The 26,131-nt window shown below is 50.6% G+C and overlaps 2 protein-coding genes across 5 annotated transcripts in view; one reads left to right on the top strand and one right to left on the bottom strand.

The window, feature by feature from the left end:
• The window catches only part of LOC100116264 (protein tiptop), a 120,481-nt gene extending 100,546 nt beyond the window's left edge, over nucleotides 1–19,935 (bottom strand). Inside the window, exon 1 of one of the 2 annotated variants that reach the window (XM_016986383.2) lies at nucleotides 18,930–19,935. In XM_016986383.2, the coding sequence (XP_016841872.1) occupies nucleotides 18,930–18,969 (40 nt within the window). In that variant the 5' untranslated portion in view covers nucleotides 18,970–19,935. The remainder of the gene's footprint in view (nucleotides 1–18,929) is intronic. The other variant, XM_008207187.4, reaches the window with a different exon arrangement.
• Nucleotides 19,936–20,086: 151 nt separating this feature from the next.
• The window catches only part of LOC100116047 (zinc finger protein 729), a 66,497-nt gene continuing 60,452 nt past the window's right edge, over nucleotides 20,087–26,131 (top strand). For 2 of the 3 annotated variants that reach the window (XM_016986387.2, XM_016986384.2), the window contains exons 1-2: nucleotides 20,091–20,183; nucleotides 20,249–20,659. The gene's annotated coding sequence lies outside the window, so the exon portion shown is untranslated. Of the gene's footprint in view, nucleotides 20,184–20,248; nucleotides 20,660–26,131 lie in introns of all 3 variants that reach the window. The other variant, XM_016986390.2, reaches the window with a different exon arrangement.

Here is a 26,131-nt window from a genome sequence, read left to right as displayed (position 1 = left end):
TAATAAAAGAGCAACATCATATAACGAGAGCGAGAGAGAGAGAGAGAGAGAAGGAGACGAGTCGCAGCGGATGGATAGACAGGCGACAGAGAGGAAGGACATCAATATTCATAGAGAGCTCGCGAGCGGTCCGTTAACGCGTACTAACCGTTATACGGCGATAGATTTATGATCGGCTCAATATTTAATTAAACATCAGTCGCTGGCGAGTCTTTAATGGACTTTTATAAAGCGCGCGCGCCCATATATACGCCTTTTTATTGCAGGCATTGAATCGCCGTCGTTTAACCTCATCTTCGTTCTCGCGCTCTATAGTACTTCTTCTTTACGAGGCTGCGCCGCTGCAGCGCTTTGACGAATCGACTCGAGGCCATCGATACTCTTTTCGCGCGCGTCAATACCTATACTCTCGCGACGGTTTCGGCGATTCGTATGCGGAGAGCGCGCTGTATTTACAGGCTGCGTATAGGCGCGGCTCCGAGCCCCATCGATCCGTGATGCATCGAGAGGGAGATTTATTTTTACTGCTGCAGTAGCCGATCGTCAGAGAAAAATGCCCTCGTAATACAATGATGAGTAATGAGGCTTCTATACACACGCGCGGCGATCGAATGCATCTGTCGAGATTTATGCGGGAAATTACAATTTGAAGAGAATTATTACGTATGTACCGAGAGACGCGTCTTAGCGATCGCGGGAGCTTTCGCGATGTCATCAGGCTTAATTGGATTTCGTCATCGAGAGATCGCGAGGAACGATGATGAATATCGGGATTTATAAATGCACTTAATATCGCGGTACACTGGTAATATACGTATAGGACAATTAATAAATAAAATATAGCTACGTATAGTTATATCGCGCGTGCGACGAAAGGCCCGGAGCCTACTGGTATGGTACAACAGCAGCAGCAGCAGCAGAAGACGGAGAGTCGAGCAAAAAGAAAAGACACATCACGGGCTGTTACCGAGCACGAACGAAAGGAGCTGCAGTAGCAGGCGCGGTGGTCAGTCAGCTCTCGATGTCAGTCCGCTAATTGGCAGCCGTGTCGCATAGAGAGGCAGTAGCTCGAGCCGGTTTTGCCACTATATATATATATATATATATATATATATATATATATATAGTCGAGAGAGGATGCTTGTCGCGTAATTCGTAAGCGACTCGCTCGCCCTCGTCTCTTACCTCCACTCGATCTCTGCACAGCGTACATACCTATATACCTATACCCGTACCGATATCGCCTGTTTGTTGCTGCGTAACGAAGACAATCGAGAGCTGCTTCTGCTTCTCATCGAGATGTTTCTCGAAATGAGAAATTAAGTACAGCGCGTGCAGGACTCTTCTCGGATTCGCGTATACTTGGGGGAATAACAGAACAGAACAGCTGGTCGCCGGCCGCGAATTTGTCATCGCTGCCGCGAGAGATAATGAATCATCGGACCACGCGCGATAATGCCATCGAGATTGCGCGCTTTTCGTATATCTTCGATTGCCTCTCCCGAGGATTACAGATTTATGGCGCGCGAGCTAGATGGATCGCTGCGGATTTCGTGCGCGCTCTCGTCGAAAATTTCTGCGATTATCGACAGCCGTACGGATATATTTTGTTATAATTAAAAGGAATTAAAAAGCCGTTGTTTTATCATGTGGCTCTGTTCATTGAAAAGCAAACAAATTTCATTTAATTAACTGGGCTGCCCAGTTCTCTTTGCCAATTTTTCAAAATTTACGCTGATTGGTTCGTCATTTTGAGGTGATTTCGTATTATGAAAATCATTCGCCACCACCTAACTAAAGATTAACGATGATAAGAATAATAACTTTGAATTCAAAAGATCCAAAGGTTTTATGAAAATATTCACAGCCAAAAGGATAAATTGACTAAATCGAATCCAACATTAAATTAATTAAGAGTAACAAAAGGCAATTTCAGCACAACTAACATACTGAAATGGAATCAGAAACCAACAGACTTCAAGCGATATAAGGAAAGAGTCAATCTTAAAATTTCGTATTCTCGAGACAATGTAAGAGCTACAAAAGCATATGCAAGTAACTCATCAATCCCCCTAATGACGGACACCGGAACGCTGCACGAGGAGTAGTACCGGCCAAGGGAAAATAAAGCCGAAAATCGTGCGGCTAATACACCGTAGGAGTGTAGCTGCAACCGATCCCTCATTACCTGCTTTGCTGCACCCTTTCACGAGCGCGCGCGCAGTGTTGACGCTCGGGAGGCATCAACAGCAGCTAAACACTGACAAATTAGCCTCTCTCGGAGTTAGCAGTGATAAATGCATTAGCGGCGACGGCAGTAGCACCTGTCAATCCTCGGCAAACAAAAGAGCGCGCACAGGTATAAGCACAGCGCGCAGAGAGAGAGAGAGAGAGAGAGAGAGACAGACAGAGAGAGAGACAGAGAGTGAGAGGAGTGGCGCCACCTGCGGGGCCATCGGCCACGACTCATCCATTAGAGCGACTTACACGCCGCCGCAAGACACTGTGCGCGCAGCCTTTCCATCCGTCAGCTCGTCATAACCCGAGCGACAAGCGTTGCTCGAAGGTGACCATACCACTGGCCCTCTATAGTCCATGTATACGGCTATGCAGGCTGCAGGGTAGGGAGAGTAGAATGCAGCAGCAGCAGCGTCTCCTGACAGTTGACGGATGGCCCGGCGGCCAGTAGCGCGGGATATTAATTTGGTAATTTATGGGGCCCGATTAAGCAGAGTTATCTGTCGGGCTAATGCGCGAAACGTTGGCAGGTCATCGCCGCGAGGGCCTCACACGCGCCCCCGGCTCTATAGATATACACACACGTGCGCGCGCACGTATAACGCACAGTGTTCCGGAGAGCGCTCCGTCTATGGCTATTGTCCTTGTCGCGCCCCGCGTTCACGTGCTGACTTGGACGTAAGCCGTTGCGCGGATGGGCTGCATTGAAATTAAGGGGCTACGAAAATTAACGAGACACACGTCCGATGCCGCATCGATATGCGGCTCCGATCATAGCGCCCGGCGATTCTTTCAACTATTCGCTGGTATAGGTATGCGTGTACGAGTATATTTTCGACACGAGATAGCGAAGTAGGCGACGCGAGTGAAAGCTCGGCCGGCCGGTCTTTCCATTATGGGATTTTATGATAGTGTTAAAGGCTTTGCTTTACGTGTTGATCGATAGTGATCGATCGATTTAATTAAGATTAGCTAATAATTAGCTGCCGCTGCCGAGCGCGGAAAGCGATTTCACCGCGCTCGCGCCCGTTTTGAAAGTATATACTTATGCTACGCGCGCAGACACACGTCGAGCGGCGTAATTACTCGCGCGTACGCGCGTTTCCAAATATGACAAGCCAATGAATAACATTAACATCCCGCTAACGTTCTTTCCGAGCGGATTATTTCGAAAATCGAAGCAAGCACGCTTCGAACAGCCATAACGGGCGCCTGTAGCGCGGGAGTCGAGTCGCTCCTTGCAGCGGAACGACTTTCGACACACACGGCGAAATAGCTTGTTGTTGTTGTTGTCGTGCAGCAAAGTAAGCTCGCGCGTGAGCGGTCATCAATATCCAACGGCCGAGCCATCCTTTAATGCAGGCAAGACACTTCGCTGTATGGTAGCAGCAAGGTATTATGGCGCGAAACGCCGGGCGGTCCCTTCCGTTTGACGAGAGTCATTCATCCTCATCCACCCACACACGCACATGCAAGGGCGCGCGAGTGCGTATGTTCCCGCCATTGTGCGTCCATCTATCACGAGGAGCCCGGGCCATAGGTCGCGAATGCAGGTATGCGACACGTTCGCGGCTTCTGCGATATTCTATACAGGATCTTGAGCGCAGTGCTATAAGAGGCCGCGCGATGCCTTGCTTCGGATGTGCGCGTATACGCATATATAGAGGATAATAGGCATTGTTTGCGCCGCGCACACGGACGCGAGGCTTCGATCGCATATTATAGGTATGCGAAACGCGCGTATAATGCGGCTGTCGTCGTGCGTTCACGCGGGGCAGACTTTGAAAGGGTTTTATACTTGCGCGCGCGCCGGACCTCGGGAATTGCAGAAAAGAGAAAAGTCAGACTCGCGAGTGAAACGCAATTATGATAATGTGCACGGCGCGCATATTAAAAATAAATAAAATTCGAGAGGGAAAAATCCGGCAAAAACACGACTTACACGCAGCAGCCCGCGGTGCAAAACAGGCGAAAAAGAGAGCGAACTCGGATCTACATAATCGACGTGTGTCTGGAAGCACGTTTCTCGCTAGTTCGACATTAAAGACTGCCGGCTTACATGCTCCGACTACTCGCTTACTCCACGCGTCGCAATCGCTTCCGGTATTTAAGAGACGCGCGAGCGAAGGACGGTTGGCAAGTTCGGCATTAATGCGAGCTTATTAAAAGCGGGACATTCATTTGTTACAAAGCCGCGCTTGCGTCCCCTGCTCTCTGAAGGCACAAATAGATTTTACGCCCGATGGAACGTGTTTACTGCGGTCTCTCGTAGCTCTCGCTGACGTATCGAGAGGTTATTGCGCGACGGGGACAAAAATACCCCGAAAAGCGAACAACCGCGTCCATTGTTTCGGAGCGAGAAAAGAGTCGTAAAGCGCGCGCGAGATTTAGGTCGCGGAGAAATAATTAAACGAGATTCCGACGGCGGGAACAACGACTCAATTGAATATAAGGAGCCCGGGATCATCGCGAACAAGTTGCCGTCTTACCACTCGTCGGTCATTTCCCGGCTCGCCTCGTAATTCACGAGATGAGAAAAAATTCTTTACCTACGCACACACACACACTCGCGCCGCTGGCTCTTGCCATAGTCTGGCGAACGTACGCTGCCAAGCGAGCGAGCGAGAGAGAGCTTAGGCCCGCATATAAAAGCCGCGGCGCGGCCCTGCTAATTATAGCCTCCTATTTATTTTATTTACGCGAGCGCGCGCGCACACACTCTCGGCCCGTTCGACTTCTCTCTCTCTCTCTCTCTCTCTCTCTCTCTCTCTCTCTCTCTCTCTCGCGCGCGCGCGCGCTCTGTCATAAATCAAAATTCCATTTCAACGTTTTAACGAAGGATCAAATAAAACACTTTAATTGACGTTTTTACGGCGCTCGGCAGCCGAACTCCTGGATGACCCGCGCTCACGCGCGTATATATATACGGCTCGGCTGCTGGCGGAGTTTCGCGCTCCAACGGACCGATACCGCGTGTTATATGTATATGGTACACGCAGGTTTTTGTAAAAAAGGCGAAATTAAAATCTCGCGCATAGGCAGCGTAATGTGACTGAGAGCTGAGAGGAGACAAAAGTCCGAAATCAAAATCCTCGAGATTAAGAGCAGATCCATTATCGCGTTCAGCGGACTAAACAAGAAGGATATGGAGGGGGGGAGCAAGCCGCGCGAGGGAGAGAAAAGCTCGGACGTGCCGCTGCGGCGCGGCTGCTTAAGTATTCCTCGGCGCATGCCGCGCGACCCCCACTTTCACCCTCTTCGAGTAGTCGTAGTAGTAGCAGCGCCAGAGTCGCTTCTCTCGAGTGCCGACGCAAATCCCAAAGGTTGAGTTAGCACCGAGAGTGTTTTGCCTTTCAGTTCTCTCTCTCTCTCTCTCTCTCTCTCTCTCTCTCTCTCTCTCTCTCTCTCTCTCTCTCCTTCCGGTCTAGGCGCCGCCGCCGCTGCAATCTTCGCCCGTCAACTGCCTTTATTTTCCTATCAATTATTGTCCCCGAGCATCTATACTGCGCTCGCTTTTGCGCGGATTCACGTGTGTGAAAAAACAGCGATCAAAAAAAGCATTAAAATGCATGAATCTCACAGCAAAAAGATCGAGCTCGTAAAATTCACGGAGATCGGTCAAACGTCGATCTCCGGCGCCGCTGGCTCAAGGTCGCCTCCGACCCCGATCTATCGCTCGCGCTCGTTTGCCCATTGAAACCCCGCGCGGCGCGCTGTGTATACCTCTCAGCGTCGCAATTATGGCGCGCGCGGAGAGAGTCTCCTCCTCCTCTCTGGCTAGCTCGCACGAAAATCGGTATCCGCCATATCCGTCCCTCTCATCATCAGCGTCGTGTTCCAAGAAAGTTATGATTTGCGAGAGAGAGAAGGGGGAAGAGGAGCTGTGAGACAGAAAATCGGCCTTCCACTTTTCTCTGGATTCCGTAGGAAAAGGAGGAGAGAGAGATTTCGTTGAAACGAGAAAGAGAGATCGGATAGCCGCGCGGTCTATAATGCCGGCGCCGATCATGAGAGAAAAATACCGGTGATTATTATGTATACACACATACACACGCGCGTGCGAGCGAGCGAGTATAGCGCAGAGCTATTGTTAAGGGGTATAACGAAGGACGCTCTTCTCTCTCTCTCTCTCTCTCTCTCTCTCTCTCTCTTTCTCTCTATAGATACACGATTATCGATAATTTCGACGATGCCCTTTTTTCCAGCTCCATCGTGTGGGACGACTCTCGCTCGCGCGCAAAAGTTGATGGGCTATATTCCGGCCGATCGCTTTCTGCGCCCCGATCAATAATAATAACGAAATGCCTGCGTTCGTGTGTACGCACGCGTATGCGTGTAGTCCGGAATTATTATAGTAATTTCCGCTGCTGCGCGAGAGGCTAATACGAAACGCTGACGCGACTGAGCGCGACTTTGCTGCAAAGTCTGCTGCTTTTTTCATTATCGCCGCTTTTTATTCACTCGCACGCGCGCGCCGGAGAGAGCCGAGGCAATTTCATGTACCGATCTCGGTCGGCGATTCTCTCGCCGCGGCGTCTACTGGCTCGGTCTCCACTTTTTTCGGCGCTTCTCAAAAATATCCGTAACGACGATATTACGGTTAGAGCTTCTATAATAAGCTCGCGATAAACGTCGCGAACGACGAAAAAAACTCGTCGACATGCAAGAGGCCGGTAATTAATATCGAGGACTTAGCAATCAAAGCCACGTCTCTATTAAAAACACGCCGTCCCACAAAGATACATCAGAGAGCTATATGGAGGGACGACGGCGGCGGTCGCGAGGAGGGAGAGAAAAACAGCCGCATGCTCGCGAGTAATTTATTCGTTTTTATGCGAGATTGAAGAGCTCTTAAACGCGCGTCGCGAATGATTTACAATCTTCGACAATTTCCAAGAATATTTCAATCCAAGCGCGAGAATCGAGAGAGAATCTTGATTTCAAAGCGCTTATTTCACAATCTCTCTCTCTCTCTCTCTCTCTCTCTCTCTCTCTCTCTCTCTCTCTCTCTCTCTCTCTCTCTCTCTCTCATGCGAGCGCAGCTGCGGCAACGCCGGAGATATGTCATCAGTTCATCGGCGACCGACTTTTACGATTGTCGCCTCTTCCACTCTCCGCGGCGATGTTTATTTTTTACTCGACTTTTCGGGATAATATAATGCTTCCTCAAAAATCTCTCGTCCGCAGCGCTGTGTGCCGCACAGAGCGAGCTCCTTGCCCCTTTTTTATCTTTGTTTTAGGGGCTACAGCTTCTATAGATATAAACACACAGTCGAGAGCGAAGCGCGTTCGTCCTCTGCTCGGCTTGATTCTCGTTTTGTCTTGCGCGTTTTACGAGGCTTCGCATTACAACTGATTATTAGAGCCCTTTTTCTTTCTCTTCCAGCTCAGGGGCCCTTTTACGCGCGGCTTTTTGCTCATTTAGTCAAGTTCTGCCGATTCCTCTCGTCTCATATATTAATGAATTACTGCTCGCGGAACACGCCGGGTATAACGATAAGAGATGGAGTTATTAAACCATCGAGTTATTTTTGCAATACAGTCCACGTATAGCCCTGCATTCAAAATATACAGCTTCCTCTCGATCCCGCCGGCAGTTCACATGATTTTGTCCTTTGGATGAGCTAGCCCCTCTGCTATCCTGCATAACCCACATCCCCCCTGTCTATATACACTCGGTCCTCCTTATCTTCCTACGGCTCCCTTTTTTCCTCGTGATCCCTCCCGCCGCACAGTCCATTATTACACGAGAGAGCGAGCGAGCAGATACACACACATACACACACACACTAGACAAGTCGCATGAGGCTATCCCCCGTAATGCCGGCCATAAAATTAAATTAGGGTTATAACACGATTTTTCACAAAGGTTCCGAGAGCCAGAGTCCGCCTTTCAACAACCGCATTACCGGCTCTCTCTCTCTCTCTCTCTCTCTCTGTCTCTTTCTCTCTCTCTCTCTCTCTCGCTCGCTCTCTTCTCCCGATGTGTATATAGGTATACATTCCGGTAGTAGGCGACGCTCCGATGTATACCTGTTCGCCAAGATCGCGAAATGCGATCATTATACCGATCGATGGCGGCGGTCGAGTCCACGTGTTCGGATATCGAAAAAAGGATACCACCACCAGTCTCGCTGCGCAACAGTTCCGCTACGATATTATCCCCGGCGTGTAATGAGTGTCCTCTCTCCCGCAGTTTTTTGCGAACTGCAGAGCTGATTTTTTTTGGTTTGGACGAGATTATTGCCGGGGTATAGCAATTACCGGTGGGGGTAAGGACTAGCTCTTCGGTGTCGTAGTTCCGAGAAGCCAAAAATTGATTCCCCACCTCGGCAGGGCTCCTAGTCGCCGTACAGGAAGGAGAATTTGAATACCAAACTACCAGTCGAGCCCCGAGAAGACACAAATTATATGTAGGAACAAGAGCAAGAAATTCCGCGAATCAAGTTGAAAGATATCGACATAAATCCCGAGCGCATCAGCCCTGGAAGCAATATTGCCGCTGCGCGCGGCTGTATGGAGGGATAAGTTTCGCAAAACTCTTACGTAAACGCGATTCGTCAATCAAAATCCCCCGGATAGGGACTTGTAAATAAAATCGTTCGCCGCGCGGCGGAGCAGATTTATGTGTGCGGGGGGAGACGGGGGAGGAGTAGTCAGTCTCGTCCGAATAACGAGATAAATCATCGGACGCGCCGCGCCGCGCGACGTTTTTATACTCGCTCTCTCGCGCGCGACTCTCTCGGAGCGTAGGAACAAAGCGGTAATTTTCGACTGTGAAAAAGCGAAGGAACGGGAGCAGTGAAAAAAAACGGAAAGAAATTCAACCGCCGACGCTACGTACGTGTGTGTGTGTGCGCTGCGCGCCAGTCATATCGTAGAAAGCTGCTCTCGGGCCTATCTAAGGGGTGATTTCTAATTTATGAGGCTGGGGCGACGTGATGAACAGACGTCATAAAGCATGTCGCGCGCGTACGCCCCCCCGTTATCGCGCGGCGGGGCCTTCCCTCCGCGCGCGTCTCTGACTTTGCCGCTGCTCTCTCTCTCTCTCTCTCTCTCTCTCTGCAACCACCCCCTTTTTCCTACAACTTCCACCCACCCACCCACGCCTCGTGTGATTTGTGGCGCCTCTCGAATTCTTTCCGCGGGCCACCGCCGCGCCGCTTGCTTCTCTCTCTCTCTCTCTCTCTCTCTCTCTCTCTCTCTCTCTCTCTCTCTCTCTCTCTCTTGCGCGCGCGTCCTTCTCCGTACCCGTGTGCCCTTTACGGATTTTTTTTTTCATACGGAAACATCGCTGCATTTTCGCGCTCATTACGAGCTGCGACGGTGTCTAAGCCGGTTTTCTCGAAATTCAGACATAAATAATCCAGGCAGACGTGTTATTACTTTGTCTCTTAGCACACACACACTACTGTGTCGTCGGGCTTCTGTTTGTTCTTTTGCCGATTCCCCGCTAGCTCGACTCTCTCCCGTATAGTTTCGTTTGACTTCCTGCCCATTACGTGTCTTACGTAACGTCTTCGGCCATTCGTTTGGAGGGACGTTAGCGCGACGAGGTCGAGTTTTACGACCGTCGCTGTGTATACATGTATACAACGCTTCTATCGCGTGCTATTGATTTCGCGCTGTCAAATCCTACCCGCTGCAGCTGTACATATACAGGCTGTTATTAACGTCTTCTTCGATCGCAAATTTATGCGCGGGAAGAACGCATTATTGACTCAAGAGTTAATCGACATTTCGTATCATACTTTTTAAACTATTGAAAAACGTCGTAGATCAAAGTAATCAAACGGTGAGAATGATTTCACATCTTCTGATGAAGAGTAGAATAAGCGGTAGAACACAGTTATAGCACGAGCGGCCTAAACACCAAGGCAGTTTTGGTACATCAGCAGCACACCGCTACACCGGTACATGTATTGTGTGCGCCTCAAAAAGACGCGAGGGAGGTAGGAAAGTGCCTGTGCGCCACCTATCGCCACTAGCCAGGCACTTGAGGCTCGAAGCGTTCAAGCGTTGGGGGAAAGCCCAGTCTAAAACTGTTCTGCAATTTTACTTACGGCTATCCATGCAACTTGGCCATAAACACCGTTTTTTCCTCCCGTATATTATACAACAGCTGACGTATTTTGACTCGAGAGAGAAAAATCTACGTCTTAAATATTTATCAGAGGGAAAAGGGAGAAGCCGATTTGTTGAAATCAGGTAACAAGCCGATGACAAATCGCCGGGACAAGATATCGGGACAACGAGTATCCCTACACACACACACACACACACACACACACACACACATATATATATATCCGCACACGCGGAGAGAGAGTTTAGGGGGGAGAAAAGAGGAGAGAAACCAGAGCGCGCAGAGCTGTGTAATGAGCTGATTGATTGGCGCGGCGACGACGAAAGACTTCATCGTTACACGAAAACTGACGTCGTACGCTCGTCCAGCGGGAAAGCCCGGGCTCACCCCCGTCAATGTCAATCTGATACGTCGTCCTCGTCCTCGTCCTCGTCGTCCCCTTTCAGCTCTCACTCTAATACATTGACAATTAATGGCCTCTCGAGCTTTTTGATGAAAAAAAAGTCGTCCTACGAATGATTCCTCCTTTCCACGCGACGTAGAGTAAACTCGCGCACGAGCGCGGCGTCCAACGGAATATATTGATTAATCATAAAAGCACATCTTACTGGCGTCGCGGGACCACTCGCTCTCTCTCTTTCTCTCTCTCTTTCTCTCTCTCTCTCTCTCTCTCTCTCTCTCTCTCTCTCTCTCTCTCTCTGCCCAGTTGTCAGTATAAAGGCGGCGGGGAAGGGAGTAGTAGTAGCGCTATCGATTGGCCGCACGTCAGCAATAGGTCACTTTGTACACATGCACACACGTATACGTATACATACCAGTCTGAGAAAGTTCGCGGATTGATCGGGCGTCTGGAAAACGAAGTAATCGATGAATATCATTGATGGGCACTTTATTTTCGAAGCGTTTGTTGCGCTGCATATGTATCGAGCAATTATCGCGCGCACCACGGCTGATTACCTATTTAGCGCGTCTGCACTTTATATTTACGGAAATAGAGTACGAGTGGCTGCTTAGCGGTGCGCCTGTATTTTTGAGAGAGACTGTATCGTGAGCGCGGTTAATTAGTTATTTAAGCGGAGCTAATATCGATAAGTTTTGAATCCTATACTGTTGTCTAGCGCGCATCAGCTCTGAATAACCAAGTGCCTGCATTTATAATTAAATATCTATAACGCGCGCATGTTTGTCGATCTTCGATTTATTATTCATTTGTTGATTTGATTAATAAGATTCAAAATTTATCGTCTTCTTAAAAAGAGGCTATTTCCACATTCGCTGAGTTCGTTCGACGATTAAGGACACAGGGAGTCTATGCAGAATGTTTAACGCTCGAGAAGAGATCGAAGTTCGTCTCGAGCGCGCCTAATTAAGCTGGAGTTCGACTCCGCATTGACGCGAGAAGCGGGATTAAACGGCGCACCGCCTTTTTCAATCCGTCCGGTGTACTACTGTAGCTGGATCGCATTAAGCGTTTTTTCTCCGCCTGCTCTCGTCAACGAGCGGATGCAGTGTTTTGCTGCAGGGATTCTCTACGTAAACGATTCACTCGCCGGATCGATCGCGTGTAATTGATTCTCGGATTCCGAGCTTCGACTTAAAAGTAGCAATATAGACGAATGTTTATGAATTCTAAAATTTTCTCGATTATCGACAAGGTATAACGCGACAATCACGAGCCAGGGGTGAAAAAAAAGAATCCAAAGGGCGACTCGCGGCGAAAGGGGTGCGAGAGTAGAGAGTAGCGTATAGGTATACACAGCGCGAAAAGTAGTCGCGGGAAAATAAGGGGGTGGGGGTAGCTGTCGCTCGCCCGGGCATCGGAGGCAGACGTCTTCTGACCCGGCCGCGCCGCCGCCGCTCGACACAAGCAGCGAGTCGCGTGTGCTGGTGTGCTGCGGCATAGGTATATGTACAGAGCGCGCGCGTAGAGGTATAACACTGGACGCTATACCGAGGGGGGGGGAGCAGGGGGCGAAGGGATAACGCAGAGAGGACGGACGAAAGCTGCTACTGAAAGCTACCGAGAGCGCGCGCGGGGGAGAAAACGTTAGCCTCGCTCACTCGCTCTCTCTCTCGTCCGGGAGTCGTTTTAGGCGATGAGAGAACTGGAGAGAGAGAGAGAGAGAGAGAGAGAACTATAGATAGAATGTGTAGGTGCAGTGCGCGCGCGAGGTGTGGGTGGTCGTCAGCGAGAGAGAGAGAGAGAGAGAGAGAGAGAGAGAGAGAGAGAGAGAGAGAGAGAACGGCGACCGGTTCGATGGGTGGATGCTGCCACTGCTCCGGCTCGAGCGTCTGCAAGGAGGGTGATGGCAGCTGCGAGCCAGGTTATCGATCCGAGAGGCTAGAGGGAGTAGAGAGAGAGAGAGAGAGAGAGAGAGAGAGAGAGAGAACGCGCGAGTTTTCTCTTGACGGCTGACGAGGCCGTCACGCGAGACGAGTCGAGACGGACGCGGACGGACGGAAGGAGAAGTGCGCTGCTGTCGGCGGGGAAGCGCCAACGCCGCCGCTGCTGCTTCGTACCGACTGGAGAAAAAAGAGGAGGAGAGCGGGGGAGGGTTGAATTGTAAAGGGGAGAAAGAAAGTACTTTGCTTCCCCTGATTCTCTCTCCCGATATACACACGCGAGAGAGCGCGGCCAGCGTATGTATGGGTGTATCTATACAGTCGAGTGGTCGTCTCGGCGGCTCCCTCGACTTCTGCCCGCGCGCGCGTTTCACTGGGTTTCGGGGCTATATTTTCCGCGGTCTGCGCGCAACCCTCGCGCTTTATTGTCCTCGTCTCGACTATATGAGTAATGCGTCTCCGACTCTGACATGTAGGTTGACGCGTATCATCGCGCGAAAGTGGGCCGCGTCTCTCGGTATCGATACGTATGATCAGCCGAAAATATACGTGCACCGGTAACTGACCGGGTCATCGTCGGAGGTAGAAGGATGCAAAATAGCCGAGTGTGTCTTGCCCGATGCGATTATTTAGGCGAGTTTATCGGCGCGCGCGGCTGCAGAAGAGCTAGCGCTGAATTATAGAGAGAGAGAGAGAGAGAGAGAGAGAGAGAGAGGCCTGCCGCTGCGCTTGTCGGCGCTCGCGGCCAAACACCAAAAGTCACTTAAGGCCTCTGCTCTCTTGTTTCTCGCTCTCTCTCTCTCTCTCTCTCTCTCTCTCTCTCTCTCTCTCTCTCTCTCCCGCTCTTCTTATGTGTATGCTATACGCTGCACCCACACGACGACGCGAGGCATATTATGCGCGCGAGATGGCTTTCGGATCGCTGCATTCCTCTCTCGCTCTCCACGTGCGATTTTATGGGCCCTGCATTTGTGCGCCAGCGAGAACTCCTCCGTTTGTTTCCTAACGAAAAATGCCCTCTCTGTGCACTATAGAGAGCAGTCACGAGCCGAGCTTGTAGCCCTAATGCTTCTCGATGGGTATCTTTCGAACAATCGAAAATACACCTAGTGGGAAGCTGTGAAAAAGCGGTCGCGATGAATAATAAAAAATCGTGCAGTAATTTCCGAAAATAAAGACGCGCGGCCATAGCGTCCCGTCATCGGAAGTAATCCGTCAGCTGAGCGGCGCTTTTTGCCGCGTTGCGCGCAGGCTTCGACAGTCCCTCTCTCGCTTTCTCTCTAGTCTCTCCGGCGCAGCTTCTGGCTGGTGTGCCAAATAAAGAGAGCCAATGAAGCACCGAGCTACGCATCAATTAAAACGGCCAGAAGACACGAGGCCCGCTTTGATCTGGTCACCCCCGCCGTAGTCTGTCATCCGGCCGTCTCAGCTTGGCAAATTTATCGCGCGGCGGAGTATCACACATCCGCGTGAGTAGACTCTGTCGTTGCTTCGTTACTATCCTGCGTGTGACGAGCACGGGATTACGTGCCGACAAACAGATTCTTTGTGTGTGTGTGTATTTTTGCTGCCGCGCGGCGGTTCTATTATTATCGTCGTCGCTGGCAACCTTGAGACTGCGACTCTTTATACTTATGCGTATCAATTCCTCGGGCGTATAATTGCTTAATTAAGTTTTCGCGGAAGCGAGCCGTGCAGCCCTACTATTTTGACGCGTCTCGTCAAAATTATCCACGCTCGCGCAGCAGCCTTTGGAATTGCGCAAGAATACCTCGCAGCGCGCAATGGGAGGGCTCGACCTTATACGCTGCGCGTTAGGTAAAATTTAACGGCGTCGAGTTGAGGAATACCTGCTCCGAAATTTTCACCGGCGTGAGGGCACATTCCGGGACGCACTTATAAGGTCGCAGGACAGGCTGCTAGTCGCAGCAGCGGAAAAACACGTGCCGCCCATTGCGCAAACTTTCACCGCAGCCGGCGCGCGCTTTTGTCGGGAAGATCTTCCTCTTCTCGGTATTTGAGTAACTGCCAGTAGTATAGCAGTGGCAGTGTAGTACGCTGTATACCCGGCCGCTATAAATCCTTCAAGCGCGCGAGAGAGGCAAAAACTGACGCCGGGAGAGAGAGAGAGAGAGAGAGAGAGAGAGAGAGCGAGAGAGAGACGACGCTTTTCCCTATACATATACCATATCGCATCACTGACGAAGGTTCCCGTGCGTGAGTATAGTCTCACGGAATTTCCAGACGGCCAGATCTCGTACGGTAAGTCAGTTCTCTCGTGCCGCTGCAGCCGAGTTTCCGAAGGGAATAAATCAGATAAGATTCATGTACATGGAAAAGCTGCTTGATTTTCGCCGAGATACAGATATTTTTGGAACGGCCGATATGCGATGATGCATTTTATATTGTAGAGGATTATTTTAAAGCACACCGCCGAGAGTTGCTTGCCCATTATAATGAAGATCGTCCGACTTAAAAATGAAGTACGAACAGCTACCGCGAGCGCGAAAAGCCAACCCCGGCATTGAATAAATTAGGCGCGTCTTTCGACGAATCAATCATCGACGACGCCTCTCTCTCTCTCTCTCTCTCTCTCTCTCTCTCTCTCGCATCCGTGACTAATATTTCAGACGTCTCTCCCGCTATCCATCTCGCTCTCGACTCTCTTAATCTCTTTATATATACAGCCCCTCTGTCTTCGCTCCATAATAGCGTCTAGCTCGAGTCGAAAATAACCGCAGAGGACCGAGAGCACAAAGCAATCCGCGACCGGACGTATTTTCCTCCCGAGCGAAACGGAAAAAAAGAATCGAATCGTGTAATCAGAAAATTGGTAAAAAATACGCATCACGCGAGGGAAGCCACAGAGAGAGAGAGAGAGAGAGAGAGAGAGAGAGAGAGAGAGAGAGAGAGAGAGAGAGCGGCCAATTGAAAAAGCGTGACCGCAGTTCAGCTTCCGCAGCAGCAGAGCGAGAGTGTATCGCGATCGGGGAGAGCACGTGCGTGTCTGCAGCGGGAGAGAGAGAGAGAGAGAGAGAGAGAGAGAGACAGAGAGAGCAAAAGCGCGCGGGAGCTTAATAACGCCATAAAACGGCGAGCGCGGCGGTGGCGGCGGCGGCGGCGGCGCAGACCACGAACGTTTAAAAAACTAATTAAACTTTTTCGCGATCGGACACGGCTTTAAAGCGTTCGTTAAAGGACCGAATTACTGTGCGGCGGTCAGTCTATATCCGCGCGGAGCTAACTCGCCAGAGAGAGGAGATATAATGCTCAAGGTCGTTTCGCTCTCCCTCTCTCGTTGTCGTCAATTTTGTCGAGACGCTTTAACTCTCACGAATACTGGATTATATACAAGATTGATAATAATAGTTATAACAGGTAAACGCTTCGTCGATCGTCGCGCGACAATGAAGTCGCGAGCGAGAGTCGTTAACGTCAACGAAGACAACCTGCAGCCTACTATCTTTTTCACAACATAACAATGCGCGCAGCGGTATCTATATACCTACAGCCATACACACGCGCGCACGTGGACTGCAGTGGCAGCAGCCGCGTCCCTTTCACCGGTCCACCATAAATTAAGCGGAGAAATTAACCGTCGCCATGGCGACCCCCGCTCTCTCGCGCGGCCCGTATTTTATTTCCTAACGCTGCTCTCGCGAGCAGCGTCATCCACTTTCGCTGATGGCTTCATCCGTGATGGAAGGCAAATTTTGCGCCTCGTTTACGGCCCTCCCCCCACTTGGGATGCTCGCGCTAGCTCTATATATACTGCCGCTGCTCTCTCGAAAAGTCACATGCGCACCGCGCGCGCGGAATTCAATTCTCAATTGTATGCATCGGATTTCGAGATTTTTTTTCTCGTTCCGTAACGTGATTTACGCCCGCGGAGAAAGGAGTCGCTCTCCTCTTTTCTCGCTCTCACCTTATAATTGCACGGCGTCATATCGTTATACTGCCGGGGCCCGAATTCGCGGGCTTTATGCGCGCGCGGTCAGTAAACGCTTTTTAAAGATAAAATATCGATGCTTAATGCACTGTAAATTTCGCCTGCGCTAAATGCATGATTGTAACTCAACCGCTCGACTTTTAGGACTATGGTCGCTGCCGCTGCTGCTGCTGCGGCGCCGAGTGTGTGTGTATACTCCGCCGTTGATATCTATATTTAGACTTACGTGAAACGCGTTCGTGTGAATCAAGGCGGGATCGATAATGGCGGAAGAAGAAGCGGGGAAAAATGTATAGCTATGCGTCGCATTCTAAATCATGCTGATGAAGTCAAACGCGCGCGCGCAAGCATAGCCGAAGAATTGAAATTCCACGCAAGAGCAGCTCTCTTTTATTATTCACGGATTGTCTTGCAGCGCAAGAGCGTATAAATCCCCGCCGCCGAGAGAGTGCGCGTGGCCGATGAAGGGAAACAAAATTAAAATTGAACGCGGACGTTAATTCCATTCGAATTCCTACCTATAGCCGCGCTTGATTTATCGACTCGCTCAGCTCTGTCTCTCTCTCTCTCTCTCTCTCTCTCTCTCTCTCTCTCTCTCTCGATATAAATTGTATGATAAAAAGAATGGAATAAACTACAAGGGAATTCGGAATAATGACAGCTATAAGGGGTCAGAGCAGCAGAGAGAGAGAGAGAGAGAGAGAGAGAGAGAGAGAGAGAAAAATTCCGGTCGTCACTGCGGTGTGCTATACGCGGCGTCGAATTTCCTTTCACAAAGTGCAGCAGCAGCAGCTGCAGTGCAGCGTTAAACTCGATCGAGAGAGGAGGTATACACGGTACGTACACTTTGCGCGCATTACTTTTGGAGAGCTGCTCTCTCTTTTGCTCGCAGCAACCTCAATGACATCAGCAGCGCTGCTGATTCCAAATACGTCGATACGCGCGGACTGCGGCGCGACGAGTGTCCTTCGTCGTCGTCGTCGTCGTCGTCGTCGTCGTGAAATCTCTTCCAGCCGAGAGAGAGAGAGAGAGAGCCGGTATGTAACCGCACACGGCTTGTATATAATGCAGCCGCTCCGCGACTGACTTTACGGAAAATATAGCGAGGGAGAGGGCAAAATAAGAAGAGACGGAGTGGAAACACTTTTGGACGTAACGAACTGCCGGTCGCAAGGTTTTATATTTTTTGGACGTACCTCGTAAATCATTCAGAAACCTGTGTGCGGTGTATGTATTCGTGGCTATGAATAATCGAACTTTTTGCGCGCTCGTCATTAATTTCTGAGATTCGGCGTCGGATCATATATTTTCTATGCGGCATTATAATATCGGCAGCGTGAATAATAAACAATCTATTATCGTTACGAGGAGCGTCTACGACGCTGTGCGAATATTAAACGTCCTATTCTCAGTCAACGATTATAATAATACATTAGCCGTTTCTATCTACAATCGCACAAGCGCGCAAAAATACAATTCTCGAAACATCCTGTCAATAATCGAGAAACACGATCCACACTCTCGTCACCGAGAAGAGACAAATTCCACGCAGCCGACAAACAAACGTATACAAAAGTGTATATATAACGCAAGAGCGACAGGGAAACTTTCGGTCGCGGAAAAGAGATCCGCGCGCGCGCGCGCGCAAGGGAGAGAAGAGGCGGAAAAAAAGGAAGGAGAGAAAAGCGCTCGCCGGCGGATTTATTCGCGTTCGCGACTCCGACCTGATTTACCGTCGACTTTTTCGGAGAAGCAAGTAGGTATAAAGTGAATCGTAAATGCTTCCCCTCCCGCGAACAAACTTCGCCGGCGATGCTCTCCTCCGCTAGACAACGGAGAGAGAGAGAGTTTGTTTACGCCCGCAGACGCTCTTCCCACGTGGGGAAAGCCCGACGCCGATGCGCGCCGTGGGTATACGTTATGTAATACACAAATCTCGCTGTTATGGATGTTACGAAAATTCCTGGGCGTTATAGGTTACGATTTTTACGTATCGAGGCGGATGGTTGACCCACGGCGAGGAGATGGTAATCAAGGGGAAAATGAAACCTCGAAGTTTATGGCTTTCTGATACACTCCATGAGCGGCTGTGGAGGATGTTTACAGGCTGTTTTTCCTGATTGATAAGCGTCGTTATGAGTAACGTGTGTGTGGGTTCCGAGAATTTCGAAAATGTCTCTCGTGTACAAGACAGTCGCATGGATAATAGAATCGCCTTGTACACGCCTACGCATCTTCCGGTATTGTAAGCAGATACCGAAAACCTTTCGCCGCCGCGCGACGACGAAAGGAAAAAATGACGCAAACACTCACATTTCATGCGTTGCGGTGCGTGCTGTTTCCTACGGGTCATCTGCGTCCTGCGAACGGTCTCGACTGTGGCGGCCTCCAGCTCGTTCTTCGTCGGCGTCAGTCTTTCCTCGAAAAATATCTCTTCGATGTTGACCTCGTCCTTCCGGAATTCACCAGTCCAAATCGCTCGCACTGTTCCTGCCTATCGACGGCTGCTCTAACCTCATCGCGGCTCTGTCATTGCACTCTACTACGGATATACTATTATTCTGGCACTTGATTGATACAAAATAGCACTACTCTTCTCGTCGTATACAACCGGTGACGCGACTAATTCTCACGCGTCATGGCACTCGGTTACTCTCTTCCCCGTGAGTACATAAAAATATCACAGCAGTGTCACGCGGCCTCGTCGACCGACTCGTTAGCATCGGCGGGGTAAAGAGAAAATCCTTCAGACACTGTAATATGTATAATCATAGAACGTCATACGCACGTATACCAGTAACGATCACTTTGCGTGCAGCGGAGAAATTCAATCGTATACACATCGCTCGGCAGCTAGTCTCCCGCACACTTCCGGTCGCGCGCACTGTCCATCCATCGACAACAACAATAACGATTCCGTGTTTCCTTGCTCTTCTCGAAAATCGAAAATCGTATACCTTCTCGCGAAAACAAACAAGGCCGCCAGGCTGTCCACCGCCGGCTGCGGAGGTGGAGGAAGGGGGGCGGAGGAGGGGCGGCCGGTGAAGCTGCTGCTGCTGCTGGTGGGGGGAGAGAAAAATCGCGAAATTCGGCTGGAGCTGAAGAAAAGCGCAACCCGATCCGTGCGATGTGTCGAAATGCGAAGCGGGCGGCGGTCCAGCGCTGACTGACTACCGGAGAGTGCCGTCGCGACGGCGGCGCGAATTTCACCGTAGAGAAAGAGCGAGAGAGAGAGAGAGAGAGAAAGAGGGGGGCGTGCGCTACCGCGCTACTGCCGGACGAGGAGGGCCGCGCGCCTTTTCCCCTCCTCGCGACTCAATTCGCTCTCTCCCCCTTTGTGCACCGAGCGCGAAGGAGAAGCGCGAGTGTATAGTGTGCTGTTACATGTAGAGAGGACGCGACTCGCGAGAGCCGTGAGTGAATGAGCGCCGGCTGCGGCTGCACGCGAGGACGATATTGCGTGCTCGAGCTCGTCGGGAGGCCTGAATACTGTTGTTGCTGTGTGTCGGCGACGTTGACAAAAAATTGGAGGTTATGCGGCGCTGAGGTTCTTGGCGAACGATAGTTGTAAGCATGAAGCAGTTTTCCGACGGGAAAATCACGCGATCACAAGCCAGATTCATCGTTTCCAGGTGCGACGACGATGCAAGCGAAGATCGGAGGAAAACCGGGAGAAAAATCCAGCTAGCGACGCGAGACTGCCTGCTGCAGTCAAGGCCCAACGGCCACATGGAGCTCTCTAGGCGCGTGCGAGCCGCGAGGTGCATCGCCACGAGAGAAGGCGGGCCCGAGAGCACACGGAACAACCTGAGAGATCTCTGCCCGACTATATACGTATATATCTGACGGCCGAGTGGGGTGGGGTAGTCCCCCTCCATTCCGCGTGCTTTATTGCCCGCCCATAGCTCCCTCGCTCGTCAAGCCAGGCTGCAGCGCTCGCGAGAGACGGACGACGCTGGAACTACGGCCGCGCGTGGCCTCAGCTGTGGATTTCTCGACGTTTTCATCGCGGGATCCTCGCCCTCCGACGTTCCAGCGAGCACGTGAGTACCGATTCCTTTGACTTTTGCATCGGGGCGCCCGTGGGAGTGTGGGTAGACCCGGGGCTGGTCGTTCTGTCACGGGATCTCGAGAAAAGCAAATTCTAACCTCAAAATCGCGCGTTCGACTGTAATCGACTGTGGAATCCTGTTTGGCAGCGTGTTTCGGCCGAGGAAACGTCTGGCAACGATCCGTAGTCTAGCTGGGATTGCTCGCTCGTGCCCCGGTCGTCGTATCAACGCTGAAAACTCGCTCGGAAAAGCGCAAACAACGACGGAACACGGCAGCGCTTCTGTCGCGCGGCTCTCCCGCGTCTACGGTGACCCGAAGCGTCCACGCATTAGCTCGCACTTCGCAGAGAGCAACACAGCCAGAAGCGCGGAAAATCCAAAGTCGATTACGGTATCGCTCCGCGTACAGCTGTATAGCTATACACATGGCTATATGGAGCATCATCCGCAGCGCGGCGCTACGAGCCGAGCTCTCGCCCGAGGCTCCGCCCACCGGCTCTCGCTCAGGGCGGAGCAGCGGTGATCTATAGCGTCATAGAATACCCCCACCAGGAGGCGCTCGCCCGTGGCGTTAGCCGCAGCATCGTCAAGGCCACGCCCGCCAGCGGTGCACGTTATCCTCTCCTACTGCGCTTCTCTCCTCTCTCTCTCTCTCTCTCTCTCTCTCTCTCTCTCTCTCTCTCTCTCCGCGTGCGCTCGTTTTGAAGATACGTGCGTGATGCTGCTGATGCTATATTCCTTATATACCTACGCTGCACTGTACGCGCTCGCGGTACTCTCGGTAGCGCTCGCGCGCATTTCTTCTGCGTTGCGGTATATGGGATATGTGCATGCATGTATGTATGTATGTATAGGTGAGCGAGAGAGAGAGAGAGAGAGAGAGAGAGAGAGAGAGAGAGAGAGAGAGAGGAGCTGGCCGATGTTTATATGCCCCGTCGCCGTGTCTCTATCTAGTCGCGCCGGTTCTTTAGCCTTGGATCCTTGGCCGCTACCGCTGCGTGTAAGCTGCGGTTTTGGATGACGCTCTCTCTCTCTCTCTCTCTCTCTCTCTCTCTCTCTCTCTCTCTCTCTTTCCCTCTCTGGGCGTGACGCGCGAGCGAGTATCTCTTTTCATTGCCGCGATTTATGCGCTTTGCGGGGCTTCTGAGCATTCGCCAGTTTATGCGCGTGAATGCATGTACCATACCTGTAATACACCGCGAAGAGAGCTTTGATGTTGTACGGATACGATGATCGGTATTGAATTTATAACTCGTGCGGGGGTGTTATAGGTCGGCTTGAGGAATTTCGTTTCGAGAGTGTATAACAATCAAATGCTGCGCGTGCGGGTCTTTTGTTACGAGCTTGATGCGGTGAATATTTTTAGGGGGCTGGTCAGCTTTTTGAAAATAGCCGGGTTGTAAAGCGACACGGTACAATGTGTAATTTTCCAAGTTCTGAAGCAATGAAATTGTGGTACACTGAAAAACAACACAGCCATTTTAACTGAACTCGCACCAGTAATCCGTCATTGTACGAAGACTCGCCAAAATTACCGTAGAGTTCAGCAGTTTTAAAGAATCGGTTTGGTCGATTTTGCTGGTGTCCCGCGTAAGCGACCAATTTTACGAGTCGCGACTCGCCAAAACTACCAGTGGCACACCGTTCTTCTTACTGAACAGTCATTACGGTGGCAGAACGGTTAAAACTACCGGACTTTACAGCAGAAACGACTGTGTTTTTTTTCAGTGTATACGATCTGACACAGAAGCCGTGTCGCGAATGAAAATTCATTTCTATTGAAATTTTCGATCCTATATAAGTGAAGATTGATTCAGATCAAACCGGTATTATAGAGAACATGTTACGTAACGCGATGATCTCCAGAATTTTGTTCAAAAATCGCGATGTCAAGTATAAATGTCAGCAGCAAATAAGTGATAAAATATACTGCGTGTATAGAGTTCGTAGGCCTAAGTACAAGCCATAACTCAGGCATCGCGCAGCTCCGTTGTCCCGGTTCATTATGCACTGCCCTTTGTCTCGGAAAGGGCAAAAAGCAAACAAATAACCGCGAGGGCAAAAAGGGGCCATGAGCAGCGCGCAGTTTTCATCTTTCAGACTCCTTTCCCTTCCTCTCTTCGCATATATCCTCTTCTTCGCGGCCGTGTGGTGTCCGCTTAATTCGCCTCCTTTCCTCTCATCCTCCTTCATCCACTCTCATCGCGTCCGTCTTTTTTTCATCCTCCTCGGCCGTTTAACTCCTCTCGCTCTGCGCCTCTCGATTTTTCTTCCTTTTTTTTGCACTGGCTCCAGCAGCAGCAGCAGCTCTCCTTTTCCCCGGCGAGAGCACAAGCTCGTGTCTTCTTCTCATGTCGGGGCGTTCATTACCGCTAAACATTCCTGTCAATTAAAAGTGCATGCGCTCACCCGGTCGGCCGCCGATTTAGTGGCGATCCCCGCATACTGGGCCTTAAACGCCGCGGAGGCGGCGGCCCGCGCGAGAACAAGCAAAAATAAAGGAGAGAGGTGAAGCTATTATGTATACCCGCCGCCGCTGCTGCTGCTGCTGCTGCAGCGCACTGGCGGTAGAGCACGAGGCTATGTGTGTATAAAGCTGCACGTGTGCCCCGCCAGCGGTGTGTAAAGTCCGCGCGCAGCAACTCGGTATACGCACTGCCAGCTGACACCCGCTCTCAATTATCCGTCGCGGCGGGCGCGAGAATCTCCCCTTTGCCCTACTGCGGGGCTCTGGAGCGTTGGTTTTTTTTTTTTTTTTTTTTTGGATGAGAGCAGGCAAGAGTGTGGAGGGAGCAGTCCGAATTCGTGAAGGTCTATCGGTCTGACTCTCCGGCGCTTCTTGGTGTTATGGACTGTCGTGAAGAAGCGCTTTTATAGTCCTGAAATACTTAGTAAATTATGTTATAAAATGTTTTGTACCCTATTGTATCCGACTTTAAAGAGACCCGGTAATTGATCATCTGTTGATAGAAATTTGAAAACCACGATAACAGGAGGTGTGTGCTGTTATTATCGCGAGATTCTTGACTTTTGAAAATAAAAATTACTGCGATATGAGAACAATGCAGTCTTACGGACTGGACCTATAAAAATATGAAAAATATCGTCTTAAGACTTAATATTAAGGGGATGTCGTCCCAAAAAACACTGTTTTTCCACTACATAGAGTTACATACTATTGATCCCTGGTAGAAAAATAAGCATTATGTTGACCAGTTATCGGCCAGTGCTGTCCAGTCACTGCTCTATTTCAATAGAATTGGCTAGTGACTGGTGAGAGCAGTATAGACAACATCTTTACCAGGCTTCTTTTGTATCGAATAAAAATGTGATTGTCTCGATATCATTTCGATTTTCGGCACACTATTGATATAATCTATATGTCTCGAGTATTTTTCATTCGTCAGTATGGCATTAGCACTCAGCGAATTAAATATATTAAAACTTAGCTTATAGTTTAAAAACAAATATACGTATTATGTGTCTATTTTTTAAAAAGGCAGAAGGTAAAACTTTATTCCTCCGTCGGACTCTAAGGATGAATGTCAAAAATCGTCCCTGAATTATCGCGTCAAACACAATTTACGTAGATTAACTGAGTTCAAGCCCTCGTTCCGCAGACTTTCGACAACAGAGCGATAAAAGCCATATCGAGGGTATACAGTCTACGTTGCGCTAAATAATAAAGAAACTCACGTCTGCTCGAAGCCGAAAAGAGCGAAGAAAAGCAAAGCTCTCGTGCGAGGAAATCGCGTGCAGAAAAACGTGATTTGCGAGAGAGAGGGAACGAAGTTGCTCGGATATGTTTTCGCGTCAGCGTCTCTCGATTCGCTCGGCAAACACACGCCGTACATACTTTCTCCGGGACGCCTCGTCGTCGTCGTGCTCGTCGTCCAACGAGCGACAGGGTCGTACCTCAGAATGAGTGCAAGCCGAAGAAAAAGAAAACGAGAGACGCGGAGAGATGGAGGATCTTTTACGACATCGTCATAGTTTCCGTCGCGCCGCGGTCGTCCGTAGACGCAGAGAGAGGATAGAGAACGTCGTCGGGCCGACTGCTCTTGTTATCCCTCGGAATGAGAGAACGAAAGAGAAAAAGGCCAGGGGATTGTTGTACAGTATAGAGAATAGTACAGATAAAAAAGTATTAGAAACAATATGTTGTAGGATGAATTGTTACTCTTCGAGTGTTTTAATATATGGAGTAAGAGAGGGGCCAACCGCAAGAAAGTCGGGATGGCAACGGTAGATACTAGAAACCATCGGGGAAAGCCAGCGATTTTCCGGTAAAAGTATAATAACGGTCCCTGCGAGATGACCTACGCGTCTTTTGCCTCTTGTCGCGTCGAACGTGTCACGGACGAGCTTTGGGCCGGCGGGGGGTGCCGGCACTAAACAAGCGAATTTCGTTACGCAATGTGGGTCGGAGCATATAGTGCAGCTCGCCCACATCTTTTGCATGTTTCCGGCGCTCTCCTCGGGGATCTGAAGGGCCGCCTCGCCCGTGAGCGCATACACCTGCGGCTCGGACTGCCTACGGCGCTTTCTTCTATACGCAGATAAGAAAACGCCCCTTCGATAATTGCGATCACTTTTTCTTTTGTCTCCTCCCGACGCGCAGCTGAATCATCCTCCACGCTCTACTGCTACGGGGAAAAACGCTTTTCTTTTTATCTCACAGTCGAATAAGCGACATTCGAAAATCCCTCCACACACAGCGTCGGTGAGTTATTGCGGGGACTTGAATTCCTCCGACAGCGTGTATATGCGCGAAAATACGCGCGCGCGCGCGCGCGGAGAAATCTATCATTACGCGTACACGACACAATCGCCGCGAATCACACCCCCTCTGGCCACGTTCGCGCGCGAGAAACATCCTCATTCCTACAGCAGGGAGCCTCTGCGCGCGGCTAATCTCGCCGTATACGCGTACCTACACGTAATGCATCCGAGTAAACGGCGTTTCTTCTCACACACGCGGCGCAACAAGCGCAGCATCCCCATAGCGAGTTATCTCTCTATAGAGGGCCGTAAAAGTAAGACGGATCGCGCGGCGAGCTGCGAATTCCCGGAATATTATCGGATCGCGAGCGCGCCCGTCTCTCCGCGTCGCGAGAGCCGCGAGGGAAAAAAGAGAGGAACGAGATAACGAATTATGTATCCCCGCGCGCGCGGCGCGAAATAAGGTGTACGTACACGGCTGCAGGACGAGCGAGAGGAGAGAACAAATTGCGCGCATCGGCATGCGGGAGCCGGCGCGTCAGAGGGATATACACTTTGTAATTGGGTGAATCGCATAAATCGTGTCTTATATACAGCCGGCCGATAAATTCCGAGAGATTGACGCGACACGATACATACGTGCGCGCGCGAGAGGGAACCCCTATGGGCGACGCGCGCACGTTATTCTCGCCGGACGAAACGTGCCGCGCGAGATGCCAGCCAGATAGTGCGCGGCGGCGA

This window comes from Nasonia vitripennis (genome assembly GCF_009193385.2).
Source record: "Nasonia vitripennis strain AsymCx chromosome 3 unlocalized genomic scaffold, Nvit_psr_1.1 chr3_random0004, whole genome shotgun sequence".
Classification (NCBI taxonomy): domain Eukaryota; kingdom Metazoa; phylum Arthropoda; class Insecta; order Hymenoptera; family Pteromalidae; genus Nasonia; species Nasonia vitripennis.
This window is presented reverse-complemented; position numbering and strand designations above follow the sequence as displayed.